This window comes from Pelophylax lessonae (genome assembly GCF_965119305.1).
Source record: "Pelophylax lessonae genome assembly, chromosome: 9".
Classification (NCBI taxonomy): Eukaryota; Metazoa; Chordata; class Amphibia; order Anura; family Ranidae; genus Pelophylax; species Pelophylax lessonae.
In genome coordinates, this window is record NC_138776.1 from 151,083,959 (window position 1) to 151,102,839 (window position 18,881).

The 18,881-nt window shown below is 42.3% G+C and overlaps 1 protein-coding gene across 2 annotated transcripts in view; it reads left to right on the forward strand.

Annotated features, from left to right (window-relative positions):
* The window catches only part of PSD (pleckstrin and Sec7 domain containing), a 543,824-nt gene that overhangs the window by 233,312 nt on the left and 291,631 nt on the right, over window positions 1-18,881 (forward strand). Inside the window, exons 6-7 of one of the 2 annotated variants that reach the window (XM_082267402.1) lie at window positions 5,682-5,882; window positions 12,580-12,660. In XM_082267402.1, coding sequence (XP_082123528.1) covers window positions 5,682-5,882; window positions 12,580-12,660 — 282 coding nt within the window. The remainder of the gene's footprint in view (window positions 1-5,681; window positions 5,883-12,579; window positions 12,661-18,881) is intronic. The other variant, XM_082267403.1, reaches the window with a different exon arrangement.

The following is an 18,881-nucleotide window of genomic DNA, read 5'->3' on the forward strand; positions in this document are numbered from 1 at the left end:
CTCCCCTTCCAAATCTGCTATGTAGCACAGTAAAGCCAAGATGTGATGAGGGCGGGACTCCTTCTGGCGCGTTATATCTTATGGCTTTCCTTAGGGGTGCTTAGATAGAGGGTTCAGATGAGTTACTAAAAATATAAAGGAAAAAACAAACTAGTACAAAGAATATTTCATTTGAATCATTTTCATAATTTACACTCTAATTTATACCATCTTACATTTGAGAATAAAAGCAATTTCAGAGAAAGTCACAGTGTACTCCTATCGATCAGGTCAAATAGCCACTAGTAGCCAGGAACATCAAGGGTTAACTCAAAACCAACACAAAAAAGGGGGGCATCCATCAGGCATCTAAAAAAGGGCAGGAAAGGAGGAGGAGACAAACGGCTCCACTTCCACCATAACACAATTCAAATAGTACTGATGAGAAAAACGAAAATGGAAATGGAAAAAATCCCACATATTTCTTTACCCTCTCATTCCTACGTGTAATCCACACTATCTACCACCCAAACAGAGCATTCATAAACATACCTAAACTCCAACACAGAGAGGAAGGGAAACTTCAGATAAATTCCCGACTAATTCCAAAGGGAGAGAGATCACTACATTAAGCTCAGTAAACATCTATTGGAGTAGGCAGCAAAAAACACACAAAAAAAGAGAGATGCCCATCAGGCAATACAATTACTCTGGATATGTTCCTTTAACTGCATCTGAGCAACCAAGTATATTACCTCTTTACACTTTTTGCAGTCCCCTCTTACTCAGCCGTCACGATGGCTGCGATAATGGGGGGATGCGCGGCCACCGCCCCCCGCCCACCCGCCACGTCATTCACTACGCCCGCAGCAACGGACTGCAACGAAAGAGGCAGGGGGACAGGAAAGGGATACCACCACGTCCCACCACAAGCCCAAATCAGAGACCAGACATACAGGGCAAATGGACATTATTCAAAAAGAGGGTTGTCCCTCCTTTGCTAGGAGGAAAAACAAATGCTTATCTCCATAGAGGATAAACAGGTGAAAACCCCATCTTGTAATTGAAATATAGATCTACAACACCGAACATCATAGGTCCACACAAATATACTATATACTGCTCTGGTCCCTATATGTATAATTAGTAAATCAAGAAAGCCCATAGGTGAAATGGATGGGGCACCAACTTGCATAAAGAATAAATAGCATATAAATGGCGATTTATAACAAATAACAATTCAATATCCTGTTATGGATAAACATTGACAGCCATATATATCCACCCGTTATTACCCATCAAGGCATTTAGACCAGCAGCAAGAAGTTTTTAGGTTATGAAAAACACAGTGTGCAACATTTACAGCAACCCTACACAGATGCTAGAATATAGCTTTATACCAACTGCAACCATGCATGCCTAGGCCATTAGCTTCCCATAAATGAGGCCCCCCAGAAGGGCTTACACATTCCGAATTAGATGCCAAAGGACAGACTCCCCCCCCCCCCCATGATGCAAAAACCATCCTCTGTCCCGGGCCTTTTGAATATCTTTTTCCTGATGAGACAAGCCTGATCCTCCGAAATTACTCTAAAATACTATGAAACATAAATATCTTTAGACAATCAATAACTGGATAAATTATTGTGGAGGAACTCAAATAATTATATTACAGAGGTCTAACAGATCCAGGATATCTGAAAAACAATTTGGAGGATAGATGAATCACAGAAAGCATTTATAGCTAATGTATTTATTAAGACCTGGAGGCCTAGTAGCGTTCAGCTGGAAAATCCACTGAGTTTCCAGCTGTAACAGTCGTTTGTCAATATCTCCTCCCCTCTGTGACTCTTTCGCATGCTCCAAAGCAAAAAACCTCATATAGTTCAAATTAAAATTGTGGTATAAGCCGATGTGGTGACTAATGGCTGATTCCATCAGGCCAATTTTAATTTCATATGCATAATCCCGGATACGCTTATGGAAAGGTCTTTTTGTTTTTCCTAGATAGAATGCCTTACATAGGCACTCCATGAAGTAAACAACTCCTATTGTTTGACAATTCTCAGGGGGGACCATATTTGTCCATTGGGTAGATGTATCCTATTAGTGACTCATATCCAGTTGCAATAATTGCATTTTCCACATTTTGATGTACCTTTTTTGCCTTGACCTCCAAGGTAAACTAGGGGTCCTAACCTGTAAGTGACTGTGGTTTAAGTTATTTGAGGCCTCTCCCCAATATATTGTCCATTGATACTCCTCCTAGTATGTATAATGCATGCATATTTTAGCCCCTAAGTGCATCATTTTACATTTATCAACATTAAACTTGATTTGCCACATACTTGCCTAATTAAACAGTGCATTGAGGTCGGCTTGTAAGTTAGACATCTTGCAAAGACGTTTTTCCACTGCATAGCTTGGTGTGATCTGCAAAGACTGAAATGGTACTTTTAATCCCAGACCCTATATAATTTATAAATATATTTAAAATGAAGGGTCCCAATATGGAACCTTGGAGTATGCCACTAAAAACCTTAGGCCATTCAGAGTATGAATCATTAACCACTACTCTCTGAATATTGTCTTTTAGCCAGTTTTCTATCCATTTACAAACTGACTTGTCCAAACCTGTAGACTTTACATTAAACATTAGCTGCATGTTGGGGAACTGTGTCAAAGCTTTTTTAAGCGTATAATAGTATAGTAGTATATACAGTAATATAGTATACTATATCCACAGCCACTCCTTTCTCTAAGTTTTGGCTGACCTCATAAAAGGAAATCAGGTGTTTGACTTCTGTCTTTCATGAATCCATGGTGTCTATTGCCTAACATATTTTTTTTTTCTAGCAAAAACCCATTTGTGTGGTCTTTTATTAATTCATTATTTATTAATTATTATTACTCTCCAGTATCTTCTCAACTATACAGGTTAAAGTGGAACTTTACCCAAAAAGCAAAGTTCAGCTTGTTTGCATCCTCCCTACCCCTCCACTGCCACAATGGTATGTTTTGGGGGGGAGGGGGGAGCGAGTACCTGGTTTTGACAGGTACTTGCTACCACTTCCTGGTCAGATTGCTGCAGTGATCTACGAGGATGTTCAGCCCCTTCTCCTTCTTCCTTTCCCTCGCAGCCTTCTGGGACACACAGGTCCCAGAAGACTACAGGACCATTCATAAAGTGCAGCGCAGTAGGAAATTGGCTGTGAAGCCAGGAATGCTTCACTGATGGTTTTCCTTACCTAAGATGCCGATTGGAAAGAATCGGCTCGGGTGCAGACATTGCTGAATCCTTGTACAAGTAAGTTTCCTTGTATTTAAAGTCAGCAGCTGCAGTATTTGTAGTTGCTGTCTTTTAATTTTTTGGGGGGAGACTGGCGCTCCTCTTTAAACTAGCAGGTCTGTTGTTAGTTGGTAGACTTTGATCTCTTTTAAAATGTAGGCACCACATTGGCCTACACCAATCCAGTGATACTGTGCCAGTCATTAAAGAGTCCTTAAAGATCAGAAACAATGGCTTTGAAATGTAAGAGCTCAATTATTTTAGGACACGTGGGTGGATGCCACATTTGGTTCAGGTGCTTTTTTCACCTTTAATCTGTCTAAATATTTCTGGACTATATCAATCTCGAGCCATAGTGGTTTGTTAAAATGTTTATATGATTCCTATTATGGACTTGATCTCCCCCGTGTTCCTTTGTATTCACAGAGCTGAAGCAGGTATTTAATACATTTACCTTCTCTTTGTCCGCAGTCACCCACTCCAGATTATTTTGTAAAGGGCCTACATACTCAGACCTGACCTTTGTACTATAAATATACTTGAAGTATATTTTAGGTTTGTCCTACTCTTCTTTGCAATCTGTCGTTCGTTTGGAATTTTTGTGGCCTTGATTTCCTTATTACATTTTCTGATATAATCTTTGTAACATTTAAATGATGATAGTGTTCACTGTTATATATTTTAAAAGCTCTTTTTATTCATTGCTTTTTTAACTTTGACCGTGAGACACACAGGTTTTATTTTTAGCCTTTTAAACATATTGTCAATGGGAATACAGTATATTTGTCCTGTCCCATATCATGACAGGGAAATTGCCTTACAGTGCTTGGATGTGGTCAGAGCTATCAGAGACTACTTTGCAGCCACAGCCTTTTTTTCAAGGCTGATTCCCCATCTATCCTGCCTGTGGGTCCTTTTAGGGCATATCCTGCTTTTTTTTCCTCTATTGCCAGGTGGATCAGGCAACTCATCTTCAGGGCTTTATACCCTTAGGGGCAGAGGTCCTCCCTACCCTATCAGATCCCATTCCACCAGGGCTGTTGGTGTCTTAGACTTTTTCAGCATCAAGCATCTGCTTCCCAGATTTGCAAGGTCTCCATCTGGTGCTCTGTTCACACATTCTCCAAGTTCTACTGTAGTGGGGTGCCCCTTTATCCAGATTCAGGTGAAAGCCCCTTTAACTAAGCTCCCCACAATCATCTTGGCTCCCAGCATCCCCTGAGCTCCTGGTCACGCCCAGGGAGTATAAATGCCAGCTCCTCCCAGCTCCCTGTGCTCAGAGAGATCCTGCCTGATGGGGCAGCAGTGACTGGGCAAGTGAGCTTGGAGATGGGGGGGGGGGTTGCTTCCATTTACCTTTTCTGTTTCAGGCAGCAGCAAGTCAGCAACAGAGTCCAACAAGTCTGGGACCGACTGGGGCCTGGGCTGAGGGCTCCCTCGGACTATCAAAGCTGTGCTCTTGTAGGTGTAGCTGTAGAGTTTCCAGTCCACAATAGCACAGTGCACTGCAGAGAGCCAGTAGAGCGACGTCTGCATGCGGTGAGGCTCAGACAGGCTCTACGTTCGGCTTCCACTATGGGAAGAAGACAGTGACGCCCAAAGCACCGTCCTGGACCAATCACCGAAAGCCAATGTACAGTGGGAGTGTTCAGGGAGCATCACTCTGTGCCCCAAGGACAATTCTAAGGCGGCCAATAAGCTTTCCCAGACACAATCACGTGCTGGCAAAACCCCTTCCCTTTCCATAGACAGCAGTGTGTCGGCGCCCCGCGCACACAAGGGAACCCTTTTCTTTTTTGTGAATTTGGTGATGACTAGCCTTGGGGGTGGCGCCCCTGTGCCCCCTATTGACAAGCCGCCACTGGGTAAGGCCTCCATCAATCACCATCTCATATCCCACCCCCATAGTGTTTAGCAATATTAGGACATGAAGAAGGAGGGAGGAAGGGGGGGGGGTCTCATTTACCACTATGTATACACTCACATGGGCTGCACAGAAAAGAAAGAGGAAATGTGCAGCATAGAAAGAAACTGAAACTGGAGCATGCTCTGTAGATATCAACAGCTGGTCTACAAGCTCTCAGGCTACAGTGAGGACACAGACAAAGAGGGAGGGACTGTAAACAGTAGGATCAACCAGAATTTTTTGCATTCTACAGCAAACAGATGCTCTAGTGGATGAGTAAGTATGAACACAGTTAATATAGCATGTATTGACCGTTTTTGATGATTTGGGTTTAATGACACTTTAAATCAATAATTAAAGGTTTAAATGGTAAATGCCTGGAATCCTAATTGATCAAATGTTGTCTTTTTCCTCTTAGATTTTTGATGCTTAACTGTGCTATATAATTTATATTAAACATATAAGAATTTATTTTTCTACATTTTATAATTTTTGTTCCTCATGTAGTGAACCACCTCTTGGCAATATGGCATCAGATTTTGATTCGGAGATGGACAGCACTGAACGACTGGCATTAGGAAGTACAGACACTTTGTCCAACGGGCATAAGGCTGATCAGGAAGCAGCTAAACGCTTGGCAAAGAGACTTTACAATCTTGATGGGTTCAAGAAAGCTGATGTAGCAAGGCACCTAGGGAAGAAGTACGTGTGGGTATTGTAAGGACTATATATAACAAAGATCTGTTACCCAGTATCTGTCATGTGGTGACACCTCGACTTCATCTCCGATCAACCCCAATGTTGTACCTTCAGCAGTTCTTTAGTACCTCATGTCTGCATTTACAGGTTGCATGCAAACATATGCTTTCCCAAGTGCACCAAAATTCATATCAGACATCTGTCATTTGTAACAAGATTTCATGTAAGAACAGCATTTGTGGCACAATGTTAAAGTGGTAATAAACCCAAAACCAAAAATGTAATGTTCTGTAGTTTACCAGTCCTTAGATTTCGTGGCTTCATTCGTTTCTTTTTTAGGCTTAGTCTGGCCAGTCACACACTACCTGTATTAGCATGTCCCCACTCTGGGTGAAGGAGTATAGGGGCACAGCAGACAGCAGCATTGTTATTCTAAGGGGAGGGAAATGTTAGATGGACTAGCAGATTTACATACACTAACAAATTAAAGCCATCCTCCAGCTCACACTGCAGTTACAAAAGTAGTTACAGCAACAGTTTTTGTTTTCTTTTGAGATAAAGGTTTTGCATAAATAAATATAAGCTTGTTTTTAACACTCCTTACTGCTAAATTAGCAGATGAGCTTGTTCTGTTTAAAAATAACAGACTTACTAGCAAGTAAGGCAAAAATAAAAAAGGCTACAAAAGAAAAATAATGCAGCCACCATGTCTAAGAATTAGTAAGCTGCAATATAATAAATGTTTGCTTTTGAGTTTAATACCGCTTTAAAGTTCTTTCTGTCATCTGAGACAACACTTATACTGTTAATTTGTTAACATAACAATCTTTCCAGCAAATACTTTTCAAGATAAAGTCTGCTTTATTAAGTTCACATTTTTTGGTCTAGTGAAATATTAAGAGAGGCATAGCTTTAAAAAAAAAAAATCATACTCAGTTGCAGGGCTTTTCTTTAGTGGGAACACAGTTGCGGCACCTCCAGCACTAAATGTATGTAATGGCAAGGGGTGCAGGGATGGGCTACAGTGTCTATTCATGCTGGCTGCTGGGGGGAATATATTTTTGTGGGGTGGTTATTGTTGCTGCTAGGGGACCTTTTGTTTCTGAAAGGGATCTATTTTTGCAGAAGGAGGTCTATTTTTGCTGGGGAGGTCTATTGCTGCTGGTGGGGGATCTATTGTTGCTTTAGTTGATCTTATGTTGCTGGGGAGTCAATTGTTCCTGGGAGGGACTGTTGCATCCTGGGAGGGAACAGTCAATTGTAGCTGGCTGGTGGAGGATCTATTAATGCTGTCTGTGGGGGAATCTGTTGTTGCTGTCCGGGGTCTAGTATTTCTGGGGGGGGGGGGGGTTTGTTGCAGATGACTAAATGTTGCTGGGGAGGTCTTTTGTTGGTGGCTGCTTTTCATGTTATTAACAAATTCCGTACAAATGGCTGTTCCCCGCCGCCTCTCAGAGAACTGAGCTATCAAGGACCACTGATCACTCAGTTCCCTGTCTTCAGCCTGTAGAGAGCTGATGCCTATACTAAAGAGTGCTGGACTGTGCAAAGGGCAGAAGCAGCTAGCTCACATCCTTCTTGACTCGCTTAGACCTTGAGCCAACTGCCAGGTATTTGGGTAGATCCCAGCCATATGATTGGGATCTTTTCAGAGCCTGGACCGGCTTTGTGATGTCAGCTGACAGCAGGATTTAGCCCACTGTCTGCTGAGAACGGGTCACAGCAGTGCAGAACAAACCGCACTCCTGTGATCAATGGGAGAAGTACAGCCAAAATAGCTTTGGCTATACTTCTCATTTAAGTGTAGGTCAGGTTATGAGTTATGTTCTAAGTAGCTGCAGAGCTATAGGCAGAAGCAACCTTACTTAGAGTGAACATGTGCAAGGGTATGGACATTTCAGTATTTATAATTCCTAACAAGCATTAAATGAGTTTGAAAACAAGCACTCATTGATCTCTATCACAACTAATCCTTCAAGGTTCACAACAGAGGCCCCAATGTAATTCAAGTAATTCTGTCAGCAGCTCGTCAGGTTTAGGAGAATAGATGTCTGAAAAAAGTTCAACAGTGCTACAAAGCAGACAGTTCAATAATAGATGGCATATACCATAAACAGAAGAGTAGGCAGAGCAGGCTGACTGGTACTTGTGGTGCACCACCGCAGATGTAAGCAGGGCAACAAGGACTGGTGCAAACTAAAGGGTAACAGAGTGTGATATTACAGCAGGGTCAGGCAGAAGTGTATTCTAGACAAGCCAGGTCATACACGAGTCGATCAGAGTCCAAAATGGTACAGAACTACAGTGGAGACAGCAGAGTCAGTGCATGCACAAATATCCTCAGAACAACTAGAACCTGGATCATGCAAGAGCACACCAGGTATCGTCCCCCATCAGGAGCACTGGTGGTGTGTGAAACAGGTGCTTTAAACATGGGCAGCAAGAAGCTGGCTTATCACTGTTGTTTCCGAGTAAAGACTTTCTCAGGACCAGGGTCCTTAAAGGGCCAGCGCAAGTCTGGTAACTGACATTACCACCCCTTCTTTGTGGGGTAACTCCTACACTCCCATGCTTACTTGGATGATGAAGATGGGACTCCCTTTTGAGTTGAACAGTGTGAGGTTCACAAGCTGGGGCTGATTTAGGACAGAAAACCTACAGCTGGTACTGTGACAAGCTGAGCAGAGGTGGCAGGTGAAGAGACAGAACTGGAGCAACTGGCATAGGAATTGGCCTGAGTGCCACAGGGGGCACATGGCAAAGCCAGACTGGAACTGCTGATACAGGGGTAGCCTGAATAAAGGCAGTAAGCACAGGCTGAGCTTAGACTGGCTGGGCAGACAATGGCAGTACTTACCCCCAAAGAGTTGTAGCATCAGGTAAGAGATCAATGGAACAGTCATAACTGTCATGAGGTGGTAAAGAGTCACTCAAACCTTGGGAGATCTATCCAGGGAGTCCTTGTAACAAGGCAAAATCTGTTGGCAGGGCAGCAATCTGGTTAGAATGTGGCATGCAGGTTTGTACTCACTAATCGGACCATGCCAAAATAGTCCCTGTGCTCCAATCAATCACTGGATTGTGACCCTGAAGCCATGGAAGGCCTAGAACCAAAGAGAATTAATGACAAGATGAGAGAACGTCTCCCTGTGCGAAGTGCTTACTTGAAGCTGGAAAGGATCAGTGGCCCATAGCACTTAGTTTTGTGAGAGAGGTGGATTATCCAAAGAAAACAGGTGGACCAGACATTCCAGAGCATAATTTTTCAGAGACAATCAGGTGACTAGAGCTTGATCAATAAAATTTCCGTGGCTCCGGAATCCCCAAAGGCCAATAGCTCATGAGACCCAAACCAATAGCGGATAACAGCAGGGATCCTTAAACAATTGTCCTTTTGCAGTGATGAAAGCCAGCCTAGGGTTACCTTTTTACAATCACCTAGAATCCTGGCATTTCCTGGACATGTGGGGCAAGAGTGAAGCTTTGAGGCCACAATACAAAGCCCCAAGTTGCGATGGCAAATGTGTTCCTGAGCAGATAAACAGGAGGAACCTTGCTGCATAGGTTGATCCTCAAACATGGCACTGAAGAGGGTGGAACTTAATGTCAAGGAAGTCACAGGTTTCGTGTCAGCTGTGCCAAGTTTTAGTCTCCTCTCCTGTTAATAATGGTCAATTCTCATGGCCAATTTCATGGCCTCCTGCAGAGAAGCTGGAAAGAGGTAGTTAACCAATGCATTTTTAATTGCCTTGAAGGGCCAATTTGGAATTGCCTGTGGAGTGATGCATCATTCCATCCAGATTCCAGGGCCCTCCTGTCAAAATCTGAACACAATATCTCAGTGGAGTCATTGTAAGTTACTCTGGGCTGTTTCAGCAGCAGCACAATCTGGGTCACCATATAGTAAGCCCAATGCTTCAAAGAAGGCATCTACTGTTTGCAGGGCTGAATGGTTTGGTTCCACATTAAACATCCAAGCCTGGGGGAGGGGGGTCACCCACTAGTCGATCAGAGTCCAAAGTGGTACAGAATCACAGAGGAGAAAGCAAGTTCAGAAAAAGCTGGGTCATGCATGGATATCCACAGAAAAATACAGGCTGGATCAAGAAAGAGCACACCAGTCAGGCTTTGTTATCACAAGCACTAATGGTGTGTTAAATAGATGTTTTAAACACAGGCAGCAAGGAGCTTGCCAATCACTGCTGTTTCTGGGTAAAGGCTGTCCCAGGTGCATTTTGCTCAGCCACAAAGGGCTAACACAAGTCCTAATACTGACACAGCTCAGCTCAATCTGACCCCCTCCCCTCCTAGAGAACCAACAAGAGTGCTTCTGCTTTGTATTTGGGAATATGTTGTAAATTGCTCCACAGTTTATGCATTTTCTAAAGTCAATGGAGGCTTGTCTAGAATCTTTTACTGCTTGGTAATATTAAATAAATACATGAATGTCCATAATCTGCCCACAGATTCATGTTAAAATCATATTGCCACAACAGGTGATGGTCAGACGTTTCCTCACATCATTACTGAACATGGAAGAACATCATATTTGCACACTTCTCTAACATGTTGACATGGATGGGAATATGCAAATCTCATGTAGCAGGTTTTCCAGGCATTGGGCCTGATGTGAGTCTGCCATTGTTACCGGTTACCTCTCCAGCCCATTTGAGCGACCCTGGGTGTGAGAACTGAGACATTGACAACTCCGGCATCTTTGTTTTGTTCTTTTATTGTAATTAAGGAGAAGGGAATGAGTGGGATACTCCTTTAGGCTCAGCTAAGTACAACTTGGGACTTTCTCAGGAAACGTCTGTTAATGCTGTCTTGACACCAGCGGACGCTAGCCAACGCTCACTGACACTCAGAACACACTCTAACTTGATAGAAGTGCTAGATCCTCAACCTTGAGTCCAGAATATCTAGGACTGTTGAACAATGAACTACAAACACTACTGTACCGCAAGGTCACTGACTTCTTCCTCCAGCCTTGTACTGGCTTGAGGTAGACTGTTGTGGAATCATGTGTGGCTGCAACTCTTAACTAAGACACTGCACACTGTCTCTTCAGGGCCAAAACTGCAGGTACCCCCTTTAACTCTTCAGGGCCCCCTGACTAGGTACCCCCTCTGTCACTTCAGGGTCCTCAACCTAGGTACCCCCTTTGTCCGCTAGCTAATATCTGAATCCCAGAACCTCTGGAGTGGTCCCCTCTAACACTTCAGGCAGACCCCCAGGGGCAATCCTTAGTACTCACGACCTGTGTAGGCTTTCCTGGGTCTGGACTCTCGCTCTCCACTGGTTCTCGGCACACCGGATCCCCCTCAGCTCAAATCAGCACTCTCTGGATTCTCAGGCAGCACCCGAGACATCCTCTTCCTCAAACAGGAGGGGAGACAGCCGTTCTCTCCCTTCTGGGACTCTGCTCCCGCCAAAGACACCCAATCCCGCACTTCCCTCAAACCTATACCCACTCCCAGAATCCCTTGCTGCATAACCTGCCTTCTGGGGTAGTTACAAGCCTGAATGTGTCCCCTGATTGGGTTTCCTCCACTGCCCTATGAGAAGCCTCTCACAGAAACCAGTGGGGAGACTCCCCTCTCAGCAGGCACACCTGGAAGCCATGACACCCTGACAAAAATAAATCATGGCCCTGCTGTTAGGCAGACAAGGCCCACTATACATTTGCCTAGCACCTACCTGTAGGGTGCTACACTCATCATGCACAAGAATACATCCATATCTGTACACTGGAGGAATGTTACAACCAGAACAGTTGATGGGACTTGACATACTGAGCTCCTGAACATTGGCCCCAAAGCATTCTCTATTGATTGTACTTTACCCTCTAGAAAACAGATCTCTGATAAGGATGGGTAGCTGTTTAGCAGCTGTAGAAATAGGATGGGTCCGGTCGTAATGTAAAATTATGCCTAATGATGATTGTGAAAGTGAACGAGGTACTGAATGATAAAATGGAGCATAAACAAAAATAGCTTTCAGTAACCGTATATTCTAGGTGCCCTGTGAGTGTCTGACAGAGACCGACTTTTCCCTGGTGACACAATGACTAGAGAATGTGTATTTATGGAAGCAGTAGTAAGGCTCCATTCACGTTTTTTCAGGTGTTTTTTGCAGGTGTTTGGAACAGGCATTGACATCTATTAAAAATGCTTGTAATCTGCCAAAAAAGAAGCTCATGTACTTTTTTGAGCTTCAGGAGGCAAAACGCTCATATGTTAACGGGCCATTGAAATGAATGAGATTTTGCTTGTTGGGCGTTTTGAGACTTCAGAGATGACCGTTTTACAAGCTGAAAAACTCTCAGGTGTGATCAGGGCCTAAGTGTTGAAAGGGGCCTCAAACTGTTGTTATCATCTTTTTAATTGGGGATGTTCCTAGGTCTTAAGCCTTTTATTGAGGTTGTACCAAGGCTTTTGTGCTACATGAACAGTGTAAAATGCAAAACATGAAATAAGCAAAAGTAGAAAAAAGACTGTATAAATGTTTCTTGATGCGTTTGAATTGTGTTTTTGCTATGATAGTGAAACACATCACTTCCTCACATTCATTACAATGCATTGCCTTGCCTTGCCATGCTTTTGGAAACTTGGTTGTATAAAATATTGGACTTGTGCATATGTTTTGTGCCTTCTTCCTTCTATATGACCAAAAGGCCAGTAATAATTTTGTTTTTAATTTACAGCAATGAGTTCAGTAAGATGGTCGCAGAAGAATATTTGAAGTTTTTTGTCTTCACGGGAATGACTCTGGATCAAGCCCTCAGGTTTGTCTGTTTGGGATTCATCCTTATTTTCCGAAGCCAAACACAGCGCTACTGCATTTCCTCTGGCCTATCAAACAAATATGATGGAATTCACACAGGATTTCCATTAGTATGGACAAGCAGGGACAGATTTTCCATGAAGCATAACAGGCCAATGCATATAGGAGGCAAATAAGTAAATTTTTCCTGTATAGTTATTAGCCACATATTTTTCCCTATCAAACGCAATATTCTGATCCTATACAGATGCATCTAATAAAATTAGAATATCATCAAAAAGTTAATTAATTTCAGAAATTCAATTAAAAAAGTGAAACTGTGTCCCATTGCAGAGATTTACCTTCACTTTCTGTCCCATAGACAAACAGGAAGTGAGAGCAAATCCCTGCAAATTAAGGAAATTCCCTGGGGACCCCCAGGTCACCAGAACTAGTGTACCCATTGGAAGATTTCCCCTCTATAACTTTTCTGGGGACAACCCAAAATTTAGGGTTTTCTTTTACTTTCACTTTTAATTATCATAGTGAATGGCATAGTTAAGTATCATGGTGAATCTCCTTAACAGGGGCACAGACAGCAATAAAACTCACAAGTGTTCTAATCTCTCTCAACTCTAAAGCTTTAAAAAAAAGGTTTGCCTTTAGTTATACTTTAAGGGGACGGTATGAGGTTCATGTGGCAAATATTGCGTCTTCCACCCACACCTTAAGGGGACAGTGCAAACTTGAGCAGATGAAGTGCGGCTGTCATTTATGCCTTATACGGACAGTATAGGCGGTTAACCTGTAGTGCACTAGTCTAGTGCACAGTACCATGTGAGTGTGTTTGTTACTAAAAGTTTAAGGTTTATATTTTCATACAGAAAACAATATGAGGGTTTAGTTCTTAATGCTTTAAGCACTTCTGGAGATTTTAATATGATAAAGTAAATCTTGGGCAAAATTCAAGGTGTATGAGATGTTTGTAGAAGTATATGGATTCATCTAGGCTTACAACAGTAATTTAGGCTATATCTCCTTAAATTGGGAGGGGCACCTTGACCTAGCTTAATAGGTCTAAGCATCAGGTGAGTAGTTAGAGGTGGTGGAGTGTGCAGCACATGGTGGTTTTCACTGTTGAAGATTTGATGTGAAGCACAAGATTGGCACAAATAATACATTGCGACTGTCAAAATTCTCTGAAATTACACAGGACTGTTTTTTTTTCCTTGGTTGTTTTTTCCATGTTAACAAATATGTGTATATAACTGCAGCACAGTATCAGATTTAATATTTTATATGTGGGGTATGGAACACTTTAAGATTATAGCAGCAGCAGGTATTTGGGATATTTTGAAATGGCACTAATTTTTTTGGGACTTCACAGTGGTTGCGCAAGAAATTTATTTTTACACATTTTAATTTAGGCGCTAACAGACAGAGGACCAATGGGAAATGAGACAGGATTAGGATACATCCACATTGCCAGGCAACAAGGTGCTGAGCATCAAGGCTGCTTTGTCTGGTCAACCAGACACCAAAGTTAATGGGAGGAGAACAGGAAACAGGGAAGCATCTGTGTTTCCCTGGAAACAGTATTTCAAGCGGAGCAAGGCATGGGGGACCATCTGAGCTGTGCCAGGAAGAATGACCGACAGCGTGGAGAGCAGAATGGTTTATGGTAGAGGAGACCTGGTAAACCAGTCAGACAGGACAACTTGCAGGGGAGACCAAACCCTTTTAAATTTCCCTACAGTTTTAGGAAACTGATCACTCAAAATCTGGAAACAATGAAAAGTATAAACTGCTGAGGACCAGTGAATTCCATGCAATTATATCTTCAATCATTCTAAAATTGCCACAATTATACAATCTGCATTACCAGCGTTCGCATTTAATAATAAGCGCTGGCCAATGTTTGTTGCTAGTTTGCCTCAGCGTAACAGCATGCAGTTAACTTAAACTTGTTTTACTGTTCTTGTCGAGATGCCCTGTGTTTACTACAAAGCTAAAATGCAACTTCAGACAAAACTTTATTTAGCTAAATTTGGATACAATGGACAATTTTAGAACTCCTGTTTGATTTTTGTTGCTCTTTGTGTCCCTTCTGGTGAGATTTCACTTCTCATCCTGTCTCATGGACACAACAAAAAGTGGCATAAATCTCCCACAGCAAATATTAATCCTGACTTTGATGATTATTAGCAGGTATCCATGCTCCTTCTTCTCATTTTGCAGTGAGAAAATGGGAGTATCCACTCTATCCAAGACTAGAAAAAAAACGTGGATAAAGTTTTATAAAGGAAACCTGTTGTTTGGTAATGCCTGGTCCTACTCCTGCATATGCAAGCCTTTATTTTGTGCCTCATTTATTCTGTCCACTACCGGGAGTGAAAGAGACATGTTCAGTTCTCATATTACATTAATAAGTAATGGAACCCCCACACATCAGGAACTGGGGCTAATTTTTGCATGCACTACCCCACATGGTGCTATGATGTCACGCGATTCAATGCAGCATAATTCTAAAAAAAAGTTTTGTGGATTTTTTTTCCTTGTTTCTGCGGGTAGGGCAGCCCAATTGAAATTAATAGGCTGCCTACATGCTGAACGCAGACCCGCACAGATTAAATGGAGGCTAAATAATAAGTACAAACAAGCAACAATAACAAAGTCTGTTTCTCGGTGGTGGCAAATGGAAGCTGTACCCTCATCAGCTTGTGATAAATATTAAAGATATGTTAAAATTTCCACCTGTTCCTACAGCAGGATGGAAATAACAAGGCTAGACTTACATGACCTCTATTTAAAAACAATGTTTTGTCATTTATTTCTACTTATTTAAAATGTTTTCCGGTTTATGAATCATGTTTATTTAGAGGTACAAATAAATTCCCATTCTCTATAAATATTTCAAGTATTGTAATGAATATTTATGAAATATCTCCAGTCCACAGAATGCTGGCATCATATCGAGTAATGCTGTTTTGCTGGATCTTTTGGAAAGCACAGATGAATTATAATGAGGTTTAGCAAAATCATAAACATTTTGCAAATGTATGTATTTCATTTTAGATACTATATATAGGTAAGGGATCCTTTATGCTTGGTGTATGGGATCATTGAAATATGGGTTTCCTGTAATTTGATGGACCATGTGAAAAAAATTCTTGCCAATTTTTTAGTGCCAATGTCATGATATTAGGAGAACAGTTTTTTTTGTTTTTTTATGCAACACATTTTATAGATTTTAACAATATATTTTCTACTGGATTCTGTAACTTTTTAAATAATGCTTTTCCAGAATGGAAGAAAAAGAAAAACACCACTTGAATAGTACTGAAAGCAGTTATTCTATTCACATGGTTACATAGTTTTGTGTATAGTCTGTAAATACATGGGAGGTTCCTTTTTAAATTGGACCTGAACCATAAAAGTGAATATTTGTTCTAAGGAACATTAGGAAATGAAAATTGTGCCTAAGCAGTACCCTGAGATTTACCTTTTGTCATGAATTCTTCCTGAAAAACAGCAATGCACTTACTGGTACGTGAAAGAGTTATACACTAGGTATACTGGGTGCATTCTTAGAACACCTCTACTTCCATTGAAAGGTTGGTGAACAAGCAGCCTTGGATGGTGTGCATGGGTGAATAGTTAAAGAGAAGACACTATATATTTTGAAAATGATCAACCTTAAGACAACTGAATTCAAAAACGCCCCCAAAATAAAAGTGACAAAATGATGCAGCAGGCTAGTCTGTTTTGCTAAAATTTTATTGCAGCAACTCAATGGTAGTTTGTATGGCCTCCACTTGCTTGTATGCATGCCTGACAACATCTTGGCATGCTCCTAATGAGACAACGGATGGTGTCCTAAGGTATTTCCTCCCAGATCTGGACCAGAGCATCACTGAGCTCCTAAACAGACTGAGGTGCAACCTAGCGGTGTCGGATGGACCGAAACAAATTATCCCAGAGGTGTTCTGTTGGATTTAGGTCAGACGAGAGTGGGGGGTCATTCTCCAGGTACTGGCTGCATACTCTTGCCACATAAGGCCAGGCATTGTCATGCACCAGGAGGAACCCAGGATCCACTGCACCAGCGTAGGGTTTGACAATAGGTCCAAGGATTTCATCCTGATTCCTAATAGCAGTCAGGGTGCCATTGTCTAGCCTGTAGAGCTCTGTGCATCCCTCCATGGATATGCCTCCCCAGACCATCACTGACCCACCACCAAACAGGTTGTGCTGAACAATGTTACAGGCAGCATAACGTTTTCCATGGCTTCACCAGACTTTTTCACATCTGTCACATGTGCTTAAGGAGACCCTGCTCTCATCAGTGAAAAGCACAAGGCACCAGTGGTGAACCTGCCAATTCTGGTGTTCAATAGCAAATGCCAATCAAGCTCCACGGTGCCGGGGAGTGAGCACAGGGCCCACTAGAGGATGTCGGGCTCTCAGGCCACCCTTATGAAGTCTGTTTCTGATTGGTCAGAGACATTCACACCAGTGGCCTGCTGGAGGTCATTTTGTAGGGCTCTGGCAGTGCTCATCCTATTCCTCCATGCACAAACAAACAGATACCAGCCCTGCTAATGGGTTAAAAACCTCATACGGCCCCGTCCAGCTCTGCTAGCGTACTGCCTGTCTCCTGGAATCTCCTCCACGCTTTTGAGACTGTGCTGGGAGACACAGCAAACCTTCTGGCAATAGCACGCATTGATGTGCCATCCTGGAGGAGTTGGATTGGCTGTGCAACCTCTATAGGGTCCAGGTATCGCCTCATGCTATCAGTAGTGACACTGATCCTAGCCAAATGCAAAACTAGTGAAAAACAGTCTGAAAAAATGAGTAGGGAAAAAAATTTCAATGGCCTCCACCTGTAAAACTTTCCTGTTTTGGGGGTTGTCTCAGTGTTGCCCATCTAGTGCACCTGTTAATTTCATTAACACCACAGCAGCTGAAACTGATTAACAACCCCCTCCGCTACTTAACTGACCAGATCAATATCCCAGGAGTTTACCTGACTTGATTCTGTACTCTGATTAAAAAGTCCTTGAATTTTTTTGAGCAGTGTACATATATATACACTCACCAGCCACTTTATTAAGTTCACCTGTTCAATTGCTTGGTAACGCAAAATGCTAATCAGCCAATCACATAGAGCAGCTCAATGCATTTAGACATCTAGACATGGTGAAGATGACTTGCTGAAGTTCAAACCGAGCATCAGAATGAGGAACAAAGGGGATTTAAGTGACTTTGAACGTGGCATGGTTGTTGGTGCCAGATGGGCTGGTCTGAGTATTTCAAAAGCTGCTGATCTACTGGGATTCCCACGCAAAACCATCTCTAGGGTTTGCAGATAATGGCCTGAAAAAGAGAAAATATCCAGTGAGTGGCAGTTGTGTGGCAGAAAATGCCTTGTTGGTGTCAGAGGAGAATGGACAGACTCGTTTGAGATAATAAAAAGGCAACAGTAACTCAAATAACCACTTATTACAACCAAGGTATGCAGAATACTATCTCTGAAAGCACAACACATCGAACCTTGAAGCAGATGAGCTACAGCAGTAGAATATCACACCAGGTACCACTCCTGTCAGCTAAGAAAAGGAAACTTAGGCTACAATTCGCAAAGGCTCACCACAATTGGACAATAGAAGACTGGAAAAACGTTGCCTAGTCTGCTGAGTCTTGATTTAGGCTGCGACATTTAGATGGTAGAGTCAGAAGTTGGCATAAACAACATGAAAGCATGGATCCGTTATACCTTTTATCAACGGTTTAGGCTGGTGGTGGGGTAATGGTGTGGGGGATATTTTCTTGGCACACTTTGGCCCCCTTAGTACCAACTGAACATTGTTTAAACTCCACAGCCTATCTGAGTATTGTTGGTGACCATGTCCATCCCTTTATGACTACAGTGTACCGATATCTTCACATTGTATTTCAATTATTTCTAGCCTACTCCTATTATTTGAAACAATTTTGAAGTTTGATAAAAAAATAAAAAATAAAAATTTTTGAAGTACAGTACAGGACACAGACTTGATATTTTCTAGACCCTGAGTTATAGGTTGGTATCTTCAGATGTATGTACACTGGCAAAGCTTTATCAGGACACTGCTACTAGACCCCCTCCTATAACCCAACCCCACTCCTTGAGTCCTCAGTTTTTTTTAGCAAGAAATGTAGAGTAGCACAGGAAAAGAGGGGAGGGTGGCCTGTGTCCTG